Source organism: Carassius gibelio, chromosome B24 (genome assembly GCF_023724105.1).
Source record: "Carassius gibelio isolate Cgi1373 ecotype wild population from Czech Republic chromosome B24, carGib1.2-hapl.c, whole genome shotgun sequence".
Taxonomy (NCBI): domain Eukaryota; kingdom Metazoa; phylum Chordata; class Actinopteri; order Cypriniformes; family Cyprinidae; genus Carassius; species Carassius gibelio.
In genome coordinates this window covers 18966038-18982807 of record NC_068419.1, presented here as the reverse complement: position 1 = coordinate 18982807, position 16770 = coordinate 18966038, and the positions used below count along the sequence as shown (strand labels likewise).

General features: G+C 39.5%; 1 protein-coding gene across 1 annotated transcript in view; it reads left to right on the top strand.

Annotated features, from left to right (window-relative positions):
- The window catches only part of sugct (succinyl-CoA:glutarate-CoA transferase), a 110609-nt gene extending 97604 nt beyond the window's left edge, over positions 1 to 13005 (top strand). The window contains exon 14 of the mRNA XM_052595765.1: positions 11614 to 13005. Within this exon, the coding sequence (XP_052451725.1) occupies positions 11614 to 11777 (164 nt within the window). The 3' untranslated portion in view covers positions 11778 to 13005. The remainder of the gene's footprint in view (positions 1 to 11613) is intronic.
- The last annotated feature ends 3765 nt before the right edge of the window (positions 13006 to 16770 follow it).

Here is a 16770-nt window from a genome sequence, read left to right as displayed (position 1 = left end):
CCTCATGCCATAATATAATGAGGTTTCCCACTCTTATGTATGTTTCACATTCTCCTTTTATCCGACACCGCTTCCGTTTTTTTCTTCTTCAGTCGTCATCTCTCTCTCTCGCCCATTAAAGATGCAGCGAGTAGTTAAAAAGAAGCTGAGAGGTTTAATAAAAGGACTGCGAGGTGCTACTTGTTGCGTGGGCTCAAAGCACCTGAGATAAAGATGTTCATCTCCGCTTGACAGCTCGAGTCTGGGACGCATGAGAATTCACACAGAATCTCACCCACTCTTTTTCTGTCTCTCTCTCTCTCTCCATCTCAAACTAGAAACTGAGAATGGGAAATGAGATAAATGTGGATGTTTCCACGTTAGAGAAAGCTGTTTTAAGTCAGTATTACGTGGTTTTCATAAACAAACATTTGCATGTATTAGATTGTTTACAGGTCACTTGCATGCTTGTTTGCATTGTGAATTATTAAATCGATATTTAATGTCTTGTATAGGATATCAGAAGGGTTTAACAATGCTTGTTAGCTTAGGTTTATAACCCTGATAGTGCTTCCAAAGGTGCATCCGAATAGAATGAAAGTACGTCCAAATGTAAAGTGTATGTAAAGGAAAGTACCCGGTAAGCATACTACAGCACTTCTGGCATGATTCTGAAATGCACATGTGATAGACACTTTAATATCTCCCATGAGGCCAAAGGAGGGGTTTATGAATGGCAATGACACAACGCAACTGATGCTAAATCACATGACAGTGACATTATAACATTTGTAGTACTCACCCTCAGCCATCCAAAATGTAGAGTTTGTAGAGTCCCTTACTTTAAGGGAACAGATTTAAAAATGTAATTTTACATTACTTGCTCTCCAGTGGACCCTCTGCAGTGAATGGGTGCCATCAGAATGAGGGTCCAAACAGCTGAGAAAAACATCAGAGTAATCCCAAATAATCCACACCACTCCAGTTCATCACTTAATGTCTTATGAAGTGAAAAGCTGTGTTCGTAGGAAACAAATCCATAATTTAAAACCGTTGCTTATAGCCAAAATATCTATAATAATGAAAAATGAGCCAACATATTTGTTTAGAACTGTTTTAGCTTGTAAACAGTGCTTGATCAGTGCAGATTTCTCTTCTGATTCAGACCAGATGACTTTTTCACTTGGAGAAAGCAATACTAATGAGAGAGGACTTGTATTTGAACTAAGCAATGGTTTAAAGTTTAAAACATCATAATGATGGATTTGTTTCTTACAAACACGCAGCTGTTGGCTTCACAAGACATTAACTGATGGACTGGAGTGGTGAGGATTACTTGTGGATTATTGTGATGTTTTTACCAGATATTTGGACTCTCACCCATTCACGGCACCCATTCACTGTAGATACTACATCCCTTCCATTCTGTTCTAGTGAAGAAACACCTTCAGGTTATCCAAAATGTAGATGAGTTTGAAAACGTTTTCTGTTGGTTTTCAATTTTGGGTGAACTATTCCTTTAATTATGGTTTGACAAATAAGGGTAAACAAGAGCATAAATGTAGTCACTAAATAAGTGTTGCATGACTAACAATAGCTTTTTTTATTTATAACTTTTTTTTCTCTTTTTTAAAATGAAAATAAATTTAAATCCAATTTAAATGCTTATATTAAAGCAGGTACATTTAGAAAACTGTTCATGTGTAATAGTCCTAGCTGTGCCTGTTGAAATCCCATCACTCTTTTACAATACTCAGGATAAATGGTCTGTACTCTTTCTCAAGTCCCGTTTCTCTTCACTTCACTCAGCGCTGTAGATCTCCTCCGGGACATTCTCTTTATTCTCTTTCCTTCTCTTCCTCTGGTTTTGTCAACCATGCAAAACCAGAGATGCTCTTCACATACACACTGCATGCAGAGAGCATGCACAAACCTGAACCTCACTGAACACATCTGAGACTAATTGAAATACTGTAAATGTGAGCCAGATCCCAACATCTGACCTCAGTGATGCTCTTGTGTCCCACAGCCTTGTTCCAACACCTAGTGGACAATCTCAGCAGATGGCTAGAAGCTCCCATCGCCTGAAATATTGAATTAGTGTGTTTAAAGAATAAAGCCATCAAAGACTATGATTTTTATTTTCCATGGTGTTGTTGTGCACAACACAAAAATGAACCCACTTAATTTCCTTAAATTAATAGTTCACCAAAAATGAAAATTGTCCCCCAGCCTCAGGTCATCGAAGAAGCAGATGAGTTTGTTTCTTCATCATAACAGATTTGTTGAAATTTATTATTACATTACTTGCTCAACCATTGGATCTTCTGCAGTGAATGGGTGCCGTCAGAATGGTGTGGATTATTGTGATGTTTTTATCAACTGTTTGGATTCTCATTCTGACGTCTTTTTCAGATGGGTTATGATGGCCTGAGGGAGAATACGTTTTTAGATTAACTATTTCTTTAATCAATGTAAAACATGGTTTCTTGTGCTTATTTCTTTTATGAAATTACTAGTTTGAGTATAAAACTAATCATGCACTATAATTATGCACTTGAGGTGGTTTGTTAGCATGGTATTGTGAAATATTATTACAATTTAAAATAACTGCTTTCAAATTTAATTATAATTTACTATAACAAAACAATTTAATTTACCCTGCAAAAATAAAAATATTATTTTATGAAAAAAGTCTCACTGACCTTAAACTATAAATGTAAGACAGTATATATATTTATCTTTAACATTACATTTTGAAAACATATTTTATATTTCTTTGGCTTTTTATAAAGATGAGAAGACAGGTTTCCACAAGGAGAACACTAAAGTTAAAGCTAAACTAATAAACATTTGCTACATTAATTTAGAATTAATTTGATGTGTTTGGTCATAGGCATGCCGTCGTCTTCTTCGACGGTCACTCGAAACGAGTATGACTGTCCTCTCCATCGGGGCGCCTTATTTGTGGATCCTCAGGTGGCCTATCAGTGTGATCCACAGATTCTGGTGCAATGTGGGCATTGAAAGGTTGAGGTGATGTGTGGTTGTGGAGCCTTTCTCTGTTTGTCCTTGCGGTGTTCCCGCTTTGCATCTGCGGCACGGCGGAGTTCTGTTTCGTGGTGTGCTGCTCCTTCCTGCACTGTTTTTCTCCAGTAGTCCCTGTTTAACGCGAGATTCTCCCAGTCGCCGGACGTGATGTTAAACTTTTTCAGGCTGGTCTTGATATTGTCCTTAAAGCGTTTCTTTGGCCCACCAGGGGCTCGCTGTCCTTCTTTTAGCTGGGAGTACAGGATCTGCTTAGGGAGACGGTTGTTGGGCATGCGGATGACATGTTCTGTCCATCAGAGTTGGTGCTGCATTATGGTGGTAGAGATGCTGGGCATATTCGTTTCCTCCAGAATACTGGAGTTTGTACGTCTGTCTTCCCAGTTGATCCTTGGGATTTTTCTTAAGGCTCTTTGATCGTTCCGGTGCTCTCAGGTGTCTGCTGTAGGTGGTCCAAGATTCCGCTCCATACAGCAGAGTTGGGAGAATCGCAGCTCTGTAAACCAGGACCTTGGTTTGAGCCCTCAGGTCTCGGTCATCAAAGACTCTTGTCCTGAGTTTGGCATAGGCTCCGCTGGCACAGCTTAGGTGATGGTTAACTTCATAGTCTATATCAGCTTTGGAAGAGAGAATGCTGCCAAGGTAGGGGAAGTGGTCCATGCTTTCCAGAGTGGTGTTATCCACTTTGATGATAGGCTGGAGTGATGGCTGGTTGGGTGGTGGTTGATACAGAACCTGAGTTTTCTTAATGTTCAAGGCCAAATCCAGGGCTCTGTATGCCTTGGCAAAGGCATTTAGGATCTTCTGGAGGTCTTCAGGAGAGTGTGCTGCAATAGCGTTATCATCGGCGTATTGCAGCTCTATGATGTTGGCATTTCTGACTTTGCTCTTGGCTTTGAACCTGTTAAGGTTGAAGAGACTGCCGTCAGTCCTGTAAATGATTGGGATCCCCTGTGGCAACTCTTGGCCAGTAAGGCGGAGTATGGCTGCAATGAAGATGGCAAATAGGGTAGGTGCAATGATACATCCATGTTTGATCCCAGTTTCTACGGTAAATGGCTCAGATTCAGAGCCACTATTGAGCACTGTGGCTGACATGCCGTCATGCAGTAGCCCAAGTACACGGATGTATTTAGCATGACATCCATACTTTGATAGTATGCTCCACAGTGTCTGCCTATTCACAGGGAGAAAGGCCTTTGTCAAGTCTATAAAGGCCATATACAGAGGCAGTCCCTGTTCCCGACACTATTCTTGTAGGTGGCGAGCAGCTCTGAGAGGAGCTCTTCCCTTTCCCAGACCTTGATGAGCAGATGGTGGATGTGGTGCCAGAGCCTTGGTCCTCCTTCCTTTAAGATCTCCGCTGGGATCCCATCAGGACCAGTGGCCTTGTTGTTCCTGAGATTCCTGATGGCATTGTGAACCTCAGTTAGGGTAGGAGGTTCCCCCCTGTCTTCTCTGATGGGACTCTGTGGGATATGGTCGGCGATGTCTGGTTTGGCTGAGCTGTCACGGTTCAGAAGTTCTTGAAAGTGTTCCTTCCAATGTGCGTTGATGGATTCATTGTCTTTAAAAGAGTTTGTCCATCTTTTGGGCGCAGGGGATTTAAGCCGCGGTGGCTAGGGCCATAGACAGCCTCAGTAGCACTAAAAAAAGCCGTGTCTGCTTCTTCTGAATCCTCCTCCTTTTTTTAAAGTTTGATAGACATTGTGGATCGGATAAAGTGATGGTCTGTCCAGCAGTTGTCAGAGTCTATCATGGCCCTTGTGATGTTCACATCACAGCGGTCCCTGGCCCTTACAATGACATAATCAAAGAGGTGCCATTGCTTGGAGCGAGGGTGTCTCCAAGATGCCTTGAATTTGTTTTTATGTCGATAGAGAGTGTTGGTGATGACAAGGTTGTGCTGAGCGCACTTACTCAGAAGCAGCACTCTGTTGGAGTTGATATTCCCGATGCCCTCCTTGCCAATAGTGCCCTTCCAGAGATGTTGGTCCCGGCCTACCCTAGCATTGAAGTCTCCAAGGAGGATGATCTTGTCCTCCTTGTGGATTTTTGACAGGGTTTCTTCCAGGCAGGTGTAGAAGTATTCTTTGTCTTCCACGTCAGAGTCTAGGGTAGGGGCATAGGCGCTCACTACTGTCGCTGTCTGGTTGTTGGACAGCATCAGACGGATTGTCATGAGGCGCTCGCTGATCCCCACAGGAAGTTCGGAGAGGTGGTTGACAAGCTGGTTTTTGATGGCAAGTCCAACTCCATGGTTTCTAGCCTCATCGGCTGGCTTTCCTTTCCAGAAGAAAGTGTAGCCACCTTTCTCCTCCTTCAGCTGCCCTTCAGCTGCCCGCCGGGTTTCGGAGAGAGCAGCTATACCAATCCAGCATCTCTGCAGTTCTCTGGCTATGATGGCAGTTCGTCTCTCAGGTCTGTCACTGGAGGTGCTGTCCATCAGAGTGCGCACGTTCCAGGCTCCAAAATTAAATTTCTTTTGTTTCTGACCACAAATGGGGTGTTCCCTCTGGACGCGGTAATCCAGTCGGGAGGTATGAGGCAGGCTATTTTTAGGGCACCTTTTCTAGCTCCTTCCCCATGTGGGGTAAGCAGAGCGGATCCTAAATAGTACTGTTTAGTCATGGGTGTAGTTGCCGAAGAGCTCTTCTGCCTCGTCCCAAGAGCCCAGCAACTGACTGACACCCATCGCCTGATGTGCCAGCTCATGACTAGGGGCTTCCAGAGTACACAAACCTGCCCCCCATCGCCACTTGCTGGTCGCCATAGGACTTTATCCGGGGTGGTAGGGTGGATTCACTTTGTGGAGGACGCCTGTGTGTGACGTTGTTTAACGTGTGGAGGCTGGTGCACAGACAACCACCACACGGTCCTTGGCAGGTCTGGGTCAGGATCCAGTGGCACGGAGTCCAAGACGACTGGGGACCCATCACTGCTGCAGCCTTCATCCACCTTCCCAGCCGTTGTGATGCTCCACTTAAGTCAGCCATCATCCTCCGCCTGTTCCATCGTTGAGGTCTTTTTCTTTTTTTTTTCAGGGTTTATTCCCTTAGCCTTTGCCTCTATAGGCTACCCCACAAGGCAGCGGGACTATTTACCCATAGCTGGGGCTGTGGTTGGCGGGTGCCAGGGCATGTCCACTGCTTGGTGGGTCTGCACACCACGCCTCTGGGGCCCACTGCTGCTCCGAGATCCCCTACAGTTCAACCTGAGTCCGCTAGGGCCCAGTTACCGCGTGTGGCCGCAAGGAGGCACTGTAGGAGTCTTGGCGGTGGAGAGGCTATGTACCGACAAGACGAGACTTGCACACTTGGCCCTTTTTTTCGCCCTTACACAAGGGCTAGTCGATGACAGTAGCTGTAAGCAGAATGTAGCAAGCAGAAGCAGCATGCAGCATGCAATATCTACTAACCTACAGGCACTACTATCCCAGCACTACTGCACTGACGCATCATACACGCCCTGTGTATATACAAACACACAGGCATGTGCATGTCTGCTAAAGTGGTGTAGATCAGATCTAGATTATAGATATAGATCTATAGATTATAGATTTAACAGGTTGTCTTTCTTGAAGCAAGGAAACTGCAAGGCAATGGAAATGAGATGGTTATCTGCAAGGGAATGGAAATGAGAGGACCACGACAGCATATTGTCACTGATATTTACATGTTTGATGTTTTCCACTAGTGTGGGGGAATCTTCATGGAAATACCGGAAAACGAAGTTCAATCTTTTTTCAATCAGGAAGGAAAATGCACTTTATGGTTGGATGATGATATTTACATGCAATCAGAGGCCCACATGATGCATGCATGCATATAGCTCGGAAAATGTCAGGAGCAATTTAGATCAGAAGCACAATTGTATATTTAGCATGTCAGTGTGGTTTACCGTAATCTTTCAATCTTGTCTCCCAGAGAGACTGCAAGAGAATCGGAGCTGACTAACATCTCACTTCAGCGCTGCACTGATGTTCTCAACTTATTTTAAGCCTTTCAAGCACAAATGTATGTCATGATGTTTGTGTGCTTCACAGAGTATGGAAAAGGGATTCAGTAAGAAAGAATTGTTTATTTCAAAATTCATCCTAAAAATGCTGAATGAAGTTTGCATGGAAACTCATTATCTTTGAGCACCAATGAGAATTGATTTCAGAAGTAAAAAAAAATAGAAATATTGTGAAATGTCACAACTCAAAATAAGTTTTCTATTTGAATATATGTTAAAATGTAATTTATTTAGAAATCATTCCACTGTGCTGGTTTGTTGCTTCATAACTTTGTCGAATGATTCTTTGATGAAGGGAACGTTCAAAGGGTCAGCTTTAATTTGAAATACAAAACATAAACACTATCATAAATAGAACACTTTATTTCCCACAATCCATTACCCATGTTGAATTTCTTCTTCTTTTCTAACTTTCCTCAACTAACTGTATTGTGTGACCAATTCAATTTGAATTCACACTCATGATTTAAAAGGGAACCCTGGCATATGCAAAGTACATTTCTTCACTACAAATCATTGGTGCCACTTTATAACAACATTTACTTGAAATTAACATCTTGATTACACTAATCTAGTCTAGTTTAATGCTGAACGGATCATTAGATCAAAGAGCTTGTCCGAGGAACCCAGATTCACAGTTTTGACTCTGTTTCTGTAAGTTTATTCATCCGGTCAGACTTCTGAAGTGTGCGGTGCAGAGCGAGAATGGATAAAGTTCAGAATAGGAGGAGAGAACACAGTGGACATTGTTGCGGTAGAGCAAGAGGAAAACCTTGGACCGTGCCTGCGGAGGAGAAGAGCGTCCCGCTCCCTCGTTAGCCACGATAACAGCTGAGGAGAAACAGATGTGAGAGCAAGAGGCAATTATGAGCCTGCGGCCAGTCGATTGGAAGCGAGGGAGGGGAGATGGAGGATGTGGTTAAGGCATTGCTTCTAACTGCTGAGGCTGCGAAACCACACACACACACAATCATGTTTGAGATCTGTTCCCTCCTTTCTTGGATGTTTCTTTTATTTAAATGGCCGATTGACTCTCATCTTCATGTTGCCGCATTTCCTGTGTGGAGTTTTCTCTGCATCTGTCTGGAATCTCTTATTTTAATTAATGTAAAACGTACCTGCCTGCATAGTTCGTTTTGTGATCATTTGGGCCAACATCATGTGATCATCATGTCCTTTGGCCCAACAGAAGAAGGCAAAGAAACACAAATTAGATCTCAATCTGTATCATCTCAGTTGTTTAGATAGGAATGAGATGAGAGCAAATTGAGACTTTTTAGAGCTTCCCCCTTCCTAGATTTTTCTCCTGAGAAACCATTATCTTGTTTAGACTGCATTCTGATCATAAATCATTTAACCAAAAAAAAAAACAGCACAAGGTTGTCCAATATGTAGACGAGTTTGTTTCTTCATGGGAGCAGATTTGGAGAAATGTATTATTACATAACTTGCTCACCAATGGACGCTCTGCAGTCAATGGGTGCCGTCAGAATGAGAGTCTCAGTGCTCTCAATGCTTTCTCAGTGAAAAATTCTCTCTCCTGTTGTCCTCTCACATCAAGACCCACTCACATATCTGTTTAGAGCTGTCTTGGCTTTTAAACAGTGCAGATTTCTCTCTTGATTCAGATGATTCAGAACCTTTTCACTGGTGAAAGCAATATTATTGATAGTGAACTTGTATTTTAGCAAGAAGCATTGCTTCTTTTAAATGTTTTTATTAGCCAGTTAAGACTCTCATTATGATGGCACCCATTCACTGCAGAGGATCCGATGGTGAGCACGTAATTTTATGCTACATTTCTCCAAATCTGTTCCAATGAAGAAACACATTGAGTGAGTACATTTTCAGCTAATTTTCTGCCCCTTTTAAAACAATAAAAAGTGGCCCATTATATTCATGCACAATTTGGAGTATTAAAATAATACATCTTGGGGGAAAAAGAAAGAAAATTGCTTCCAAAAAAAAAAAAAAAAAAAAGCAGCACACTTTAAGAAAAAGTTACACAGAGAGAGTTTTGATTTGTAAAGCAATACTGTTGAAAATGAAGACAAAAATATTTGGACACTTGGTAGTTACTCATCTAAGACATCTGTGTAAACGTGAAGGAGAACTGACTTAATACTTCCACCAAAAATCAACACAAGTTGACCAAAACTGAAACTAACTTTGAAAAGTGAAGTTTGGTCATGAATCATGTTTGCAGTTGCCGCTTTCATGTTTGGTTATCTATTTATAACGACATGCAAAAAGTATGAAATTTGTCTTTAGTGTCCAAATACATATCAGGCTCACAATACACTCCAGAAATGACTCTTTTACAACAGGGTGCTCCATGCTCATCTTTGTCACATCAGAAGCATGCTGAATTAAAGAGAACATATGGAAATGGTTATGTACTGTATAACCTGAATCTAAATAGAAAGTAAGTGTTTTTGCGCTTCTGTAGCCCACGTTACCCTTCTGGTCTGTGATCTGTTGCATGTCTTGTTTTAGTCCGTTTGAAGAATGAGACTTTCCAAAGTGCTATTAATAACAAACGACAGACCTCGCCTCTGGTCTACATTCACCATCTCTGTTTTGAAAACCGCATGTCTTCTGTATGAGGCCCCTGAAAACATTTGAAAATGCGCTGGATGTTGGAGGTTAAGCAATCAAGACACATTTAGGGGATGCATTTGGCTCCGGCACTCATGGGAATGTGACCTGTAGCTGCGTAGGAGACGGCACTCATTCAAAGCAATAAGGAAGAAATGTGCGAAGTATGTAGGTGTGTGTCATTTATTGCACAAAACAATTCATGAATGCCAATTGACTCTTTCCTTTTTCGTGGAGCAAGAGTCGGTTAAATCGTAGAATTGTGGGGGAGGAGAAACAATTAGTTTCAGTAAAATTAACATTTGTGGAAGAAAAGAGATGTGCGAAAGTGACTCACCCAGATGACCTACTCATAGGTTTTAACATCATCTTTTTGTAAATGCCACATTTGGATAATGTAGGCTGTGTTTCTATTCCAAGATTGTAAGTTGGTTACTTTATGTACTTTCCTGCAGGTTTGACGTATATGAGTAAATGTAATGCCCCTCTGACACTTAGTTGTCTTTTGTTCCATTTAGTGAGCTTATTTTAGGTATGATTCATCATTCGCACATATAGTGGCATAGGTCAGAGGTCAGAGGTTTTCATATGGGGTCTTGGGAGGAAAAATGGGTTGTTGATGTAAACTTGGTTAAACCAAAAATTTAATATTTAAACTGAGCAAATAAATCAAATACTATGGAATTTTAACTAATTTAATATGATTTCAAATAAAATATATTATTTTGTGTTTTCTAAAGAAGATTGAGGAGGTTGATTGCAAATTATTTATTCAATTTCAGTTTCAGTTTTAAGAGTAAGAAATACAAATGTAATACAAAGTCAAATAAATACAGACGGAAACATATAGAATCATATAGACCTTATAGACACCTTCAACATTGATAATAGTAATGAGGAATGGATTTCAGAAGGATCATGCAGTTATTGGGAAAAGTTACTTTTAAGTAAATGAAGCATTGCAATATTGCATTATTACTTACTGCTTTACTAATTGCAAAAGTCAAGCATTACGTTCCTTTTGCATTTATATTTGTCTGCCTACCTGGGCTTGCTTGTTTATTTTTAATAACAAAAACCCAAAATTTATATTTTGGGCAACTGTAAAAGCCAATTCACACCAAAAGTGAAATTAGTAAGTGTCAGAATTAAAGAAATGCCTCTGCAAAATCCCCCCCCCCCCCCACACCACCCTGAATATATTACATTTTAGAACATTGTATATTACAATAGAAAAAAGTTATTTTTAATTGTAAATAATATATTTCACAATGATACAGTTTTTAGTGTTTTTTTGTTTTTGTATTATTTGATCTAATTGGTGAACATAAGCCTGTACTGAACGTGTACAGGTATATACTCCCATTTATTGTCTTCCATTCTTCATCAAGAATAAAAACACGTGAACAGGACGGAGAAACGAGCGATCTCTTATGTAAACAGATGCAAAAATAATGCGATCATCAGCAATAAACAGCATATAAATGAAAACTGCATAATGTTACGGAGTAAAATGTTGATCCAGGAAGTGGTATATGTCTGCGCAAGCTTTGGAGGTGTTGATGGAAGTGATTTACTGGATTTATGCTTTTATAATCATACTGAATATTATCCAGATTTAGTTTTTGATAAAAATTAATTTTTCAATTTTTTGCTCAAAACTATACATTTTTATGAAACCTACCTATATTCAGGTCTTGATAAAAAAAGAGAATGCTTTAAGCTAAAATAAAACAATTTATAAATTTTTTTGTTGTTGTTGTTGTTGTTTAAAAATAGAGGCTCTGATCTTTATTTTAGTGTATTGCATATATATTCATACAGCAAAATATACTGGTATCAATCAGTAAAAATCGTCAAAATGGCTGGCGTTGGCTGGCAGCTTTGTTTTTTAAATGCTGGCAGGGAAAAGGTTTGGTATGCATACTACACAATAACAATTATTTGACTTCATTTATTGTTTCCACACAGGTCCTGCTGTGCGCTTCAGTAGTTTTGAGTCCAGCAATCCGATGCCGCCACCTGTGATTGGCCAGCACACGGTCCAAGTTCTCAGAGACACACTGGGCTACAGCGATGATGCTATAAACCATCTGCTAGCCTCTCGGACCGTCACTCAGAACAAGGTGCAGTGAGGGACGTCTCATTGACTGAGAGAGCAGTCCTGCAGTGATCGGCCAGCACACGGGAAAGCAAAAATACTGCCTTCTTTCTCGGCACAGTGGTGATAATGTTGTGATTAAACTGGTGAATGTCCATCTGAGAGGAAACGGTGATTTAAAAATACTGACGTTATAACACAGTGTGTCACACGTAAGAATGTGCACTGCTGAATGATTACAGTCTTCAAATGATCAATAATGTGCAGATACTTCATTCACATCCAGATTTAGATCCATACTGCCTGTTCCATAATTCACCCCAAAATCAAAAGTGAAACAAATTGTGTAATATTATTGTATAAATAAAGTAAAACCTATTTTTAGAACTATTACAATTTTCTTTTTGCATTGTGATACCATTTTGACGTCATCACCACCATCCAATTATTAAGGAGCCCCTAAAGGGACATGGTGATAGAAAAAAAATTAGAGGTGGGAGGAAAAATAATTTGTACATTTGTTTGCGAGCTCTCACAAAAATGATGCATTCCCTCAAGAAACTTTTCTCTCTTAAAGATATCGGAGTAACTGAACATGCTACATTGTGAATGTACAGATCTGTATGAACCACTCCAAGCTATAAAGTAAACAGGAAGAATTTGTTCGAACTCTGCAGGTTTCGCGACGGAATGCAAATATCTTTGCGAGAGAATGCAAAAGGTGTGCGAGGGACAAAAAATTTTTTCACCATGCACATTTTTAAGCAAACATTTCTCTTTTTTTATTTAGTAAGTTTTATTATTTGTTTATTATTATTATTTTGTGGTTAATTATGACTCAGACATTTAATTGTGAGATTCACCCATACCACTATAATAATAAATACACGACTGATTACTACTGTAATAAAAGGCAGCCATTTCATACGTGGCACAAGCAATAATAAAAATAAGCTTTCATAAACAAAAGCAATATAAAATAAGCTCTAATTAAGTTGATTTTATGAAATGTTAGCATCCAATTTGATAAGGTGATTTTAAATTAATGTTTTAAACATTCTGTAAGATAAGTACTATTCATTACAAAATGTAAGGTAAAGAATCTCATATAAATACAAAGTAAAATATAAAGTTGGCATTCTTTATTTATTAGCTCTTTATTGTCATAATGTTTCACGCCTGTCAGTTAATGCTACAGATATGTGTTTGCGATACACCAATGACATCCATTTGAAGAATAAAATTGTAGATTTCATCATAAATACTACTGACGATGTTTATTTATATTTTAAAACATAATTTGTATGCTTACTTACATGTTTAAATCAGAGACAAACAGCACAGAAAGCAATCAAACTCTTGTTGCTCTACAACTTCTTATCTTTGGCCGAAAGGTTAATCTCTGTAATTCATCATATACAGAGAGTACTGTATATTTTCCATGTTCAATGAAATCACAGTGTGACTTATCCGTGGCTCGTTAGATCTGAAATGGGCCAGAAGTGCTGCTATCTTCCGTTGAGTATCTTTTTCCCGTCATTGCACTGTGAGCCGTCACAGGTGCGAGTTGAAGCCACAAGGTCATTTCACTGTCTTCTCAAGGCTTTTGGCTCTACACTAATGCATGGTGGGACTCTTTAGCTGTGCAGCGGAATAAGCACCATTTCTGATGTGCAACTGCCAAATCTTTCATGTCCGATTTCCTGCGGCTTGGGACACTGACTCATAACAGAACAATGTGAGAGAATGCAGAGAGCAAGGCACAAGAGCTTTCCATTGTTAAGCATTAAATAAAAATTATATGTTCTAAATGCATGTTATTGATCTTAGTTTAAAAAATTAAACAGTGCATATGCTTCATTTTTTAACTATGACTTCTCAAATCATTTTGTCTACTAAAAGCCTGATGCTTTCTTACCATTGACCCCAAGCTTGCACACAAGCTTCTACTCAACCAACAACCACTGCAAAAACCTAGCCCATACATTTGTTGTTGTTGTTGTTGTTTACCTCAGATATACAGGGGTTGGACAAAATAATGTAAAAACCTTCAATCATTTCATTATTAAGGTGTTTTACTGCCATTTGCCTTTAATACAGCTTCAGACCTTCTTAGAATAGATTAATACATCTTGGCTTTAATGTAAAACTGCTGCAATTTGGAGCCTTTTAAGTACTTAGTTTTAAAGTAAATGACTAAAACTGTTAGTGCTAATAACTTCACTCACCTTCTGGAAATTAAATTTTGTGCCAGGAATTGGTTTAAGTCTGTTTGGGCGTGTTGATGGAAGCAGCTCCATCTATATTTTAATCATCGATCTGAAACTTATCCAGACATATGGGGTGTCTCAATTAGCTCCCGAGCTCGTGAGTCAGTAGATCATGTACACGTTCACTTGTAAGTTCCCTGACTCACCGCACATTGGGACAGTGATCACTCGACTTCCAGTGACATGACTACGTATAACATCAACGGACAACATAGTAGAACGTCACCGCTTTAATTATGACCAATCTCTTTTTTATTTTTTTTTTATTCTCTTCAAACACATTGTTCTGTCTCATGTTCTTACAACATTTCAGCCTAATTATATTTATAAATGTTACTTAAATATATTCATTACCTGTCTAGCGATGTGTTTTTGTTGAAATATACTAAAAAACTGTTTGTCTTTTCACATTGTGTATCATTATATTTTCTGAGGTGCCTTGTGTGGTTTATGTTTCACGTTTCAGAAATGTAACGTTATTTCTGGGAAGGGAACATAGTGAGAGCCTATGCGCCCTAATTTTTGCAGTGCAATGTTGGATTTTTCTGGGAGCGAACATTCTAGTGCACTTGAAGGATTTTGCGATTGAGAGAGCCCTTAAAGGGGACCTGTTATGCAAAATTCACTTTCACATGTTGCTTGGACATAAAAGTGTGTTGGCAGTGTGTACACAACCACCCAATAATGATAAAAACACACCCACTCATTTTTTTTTTATCCCCGTAAGTAAAAAGCAGTCTCCTAACTACCTGTTTTCAGCAGTGCTGCTAATGTGACGTCACATTAGCTACAGGCCTCGCCCACAGTGACGAGAGTGCTCTGACGAGAATGTCTCCTAAGCACTTTAGGTGTTCTGTAGCTGGATAAATGAATACACATAGCTCTCTCTGAAAGACGAGGTGGTTTAATTTTGTTTTTGAAGAAGATTCTCTCCCAACTTTAACCGAAATGTGTTTATGTCTTCGCGAATCATTTACACTGGACTGCTTTGTGAATGAGGGTAAGTATAAAGCAGTTTTTGCACAAAAGTTTCTCCTGAAGGATTGAGCAATGCCAACTGTTCGTGATCCAGCTACACCTCCAGAAGAAATAAGTATCACGCGTTAGTTTTCCAAATTGCCTTTCTGAAAGTCCTTCTCGGCACTCTGTAAGGCTAATGTTGCCAAAGCTACCATTGTCTGTCTGTTTTAACTAATGCTGCCTTCACGTGCTACCAGAATGTTTGTGAATATTGTGAAAATCTGAGTCATTTAATATTGAGGATCTGCCAATACTGAGTCCCGATCATAGTATTTGGTGCACATGTCAAGTATGTTAAAAGTAAACAGTAAATATATGAGTGTTTTATTTAGTGGTGGGCCGTTATCGGCGTTAACGTGCTGCGTTAACGCGAGACTCTTATCGGGCGATTAAAAACAATATCGCCGTTAATCTATTCTCAAAGTTGGGTTGGGAGCTGGGTCTATACTAAGAAAGCTATGATGACTTCACCTTTATATTTTATATAAACGACTGACTGAGGACAGCCTAAAAAGATGCTCAGGACAGTTGACGGGCCACTGCTGCGCGTCGTCACGAAAGCGTATCTTTTTCACGTGTTTTTAAGACGTACCGATTGTCGATTGAAACATTAAAGCATCCAAAAACAAGACGCGGAAAAGCTAAACAGAGTAACGTTAGTTGGTCACTCGCGCTGTGTTTGGTGCGCAAGAGAGAGAGAGAGAGCCGCGTATCACGGACAGCGACACTGAACTGAGCTCTCTTCTGCAAAGTTCTCCACGAAGTCCCTCCTGCACCTGAACGAACAAATACACATCGCAGTTTGAACAAACAAAAAGATGTGAAAGAGCTCAATTCAGTACTCGCGGTGTTCTAGTGTTTAGGGCTCATGAGAGGCGTCTCAAAACACTAGAACATCGAATTTGCTTATTTTTGCTCTTGTGCCGACAAATACATACAAAATATCCACCTTGGAAATTATGCTCGAAAAAACTGTCGGTTATTTCTTATGTGAAAGTAAACAGTTGAGGAAAAAAATGGGATGTGTATTATATTGGATGCGTTCATCGTCTCTTAAAGGGACCGCGCCTAATTTAGCCACTGGCTGCTGTAATGTTAATCCAAGAAAATGAAAATGAAAATCACTCACTGCTCTTGACTGAATTACTTTGTAGTTTTAACAATCAAACCAAAAAATATTCAGACACCAGATATAATTGTTGATATATATAGCAAAACTGTAATAATGTGAGAAATGTGTCTGAATAAATGTAGGTTTCATTGTATATTTCATTTTTACATTAAAGACTATCCAGTGCTATTTTACATTTAATTATTTGGTTTCTGTACCTTGACACCTACAAACTTGAAAAAAACTTAAACATTGTGTAAATAGCACAAATAAATAAAAATAAACTAACATACAAATTAAACAATTTCAAACAGGGCCCACTGGTACAACCTTCACCGGGTCCCCACTGACCCCAGCTACGGCAATTCAAATGAGCCATTTTAATCTAGATTAATCTCAGTGATCAAGATCAAAGTGAGATTAATCTAGATTAAAAAGATTAATCTATGCCCACCACTAGTTTTATTACTAAAGTGTGCATCATGTACGTTAAACATGGAAGCTGGAATGTGTGTACCAGGCACTTGAGAAGACCTCACTGGCACTGTACAAAAATACCACCCTGCACCCTTAAACGGAGTCCACACTTTGTCTGAGACCAAAAAAAAGAAAAAAATACACCTGTT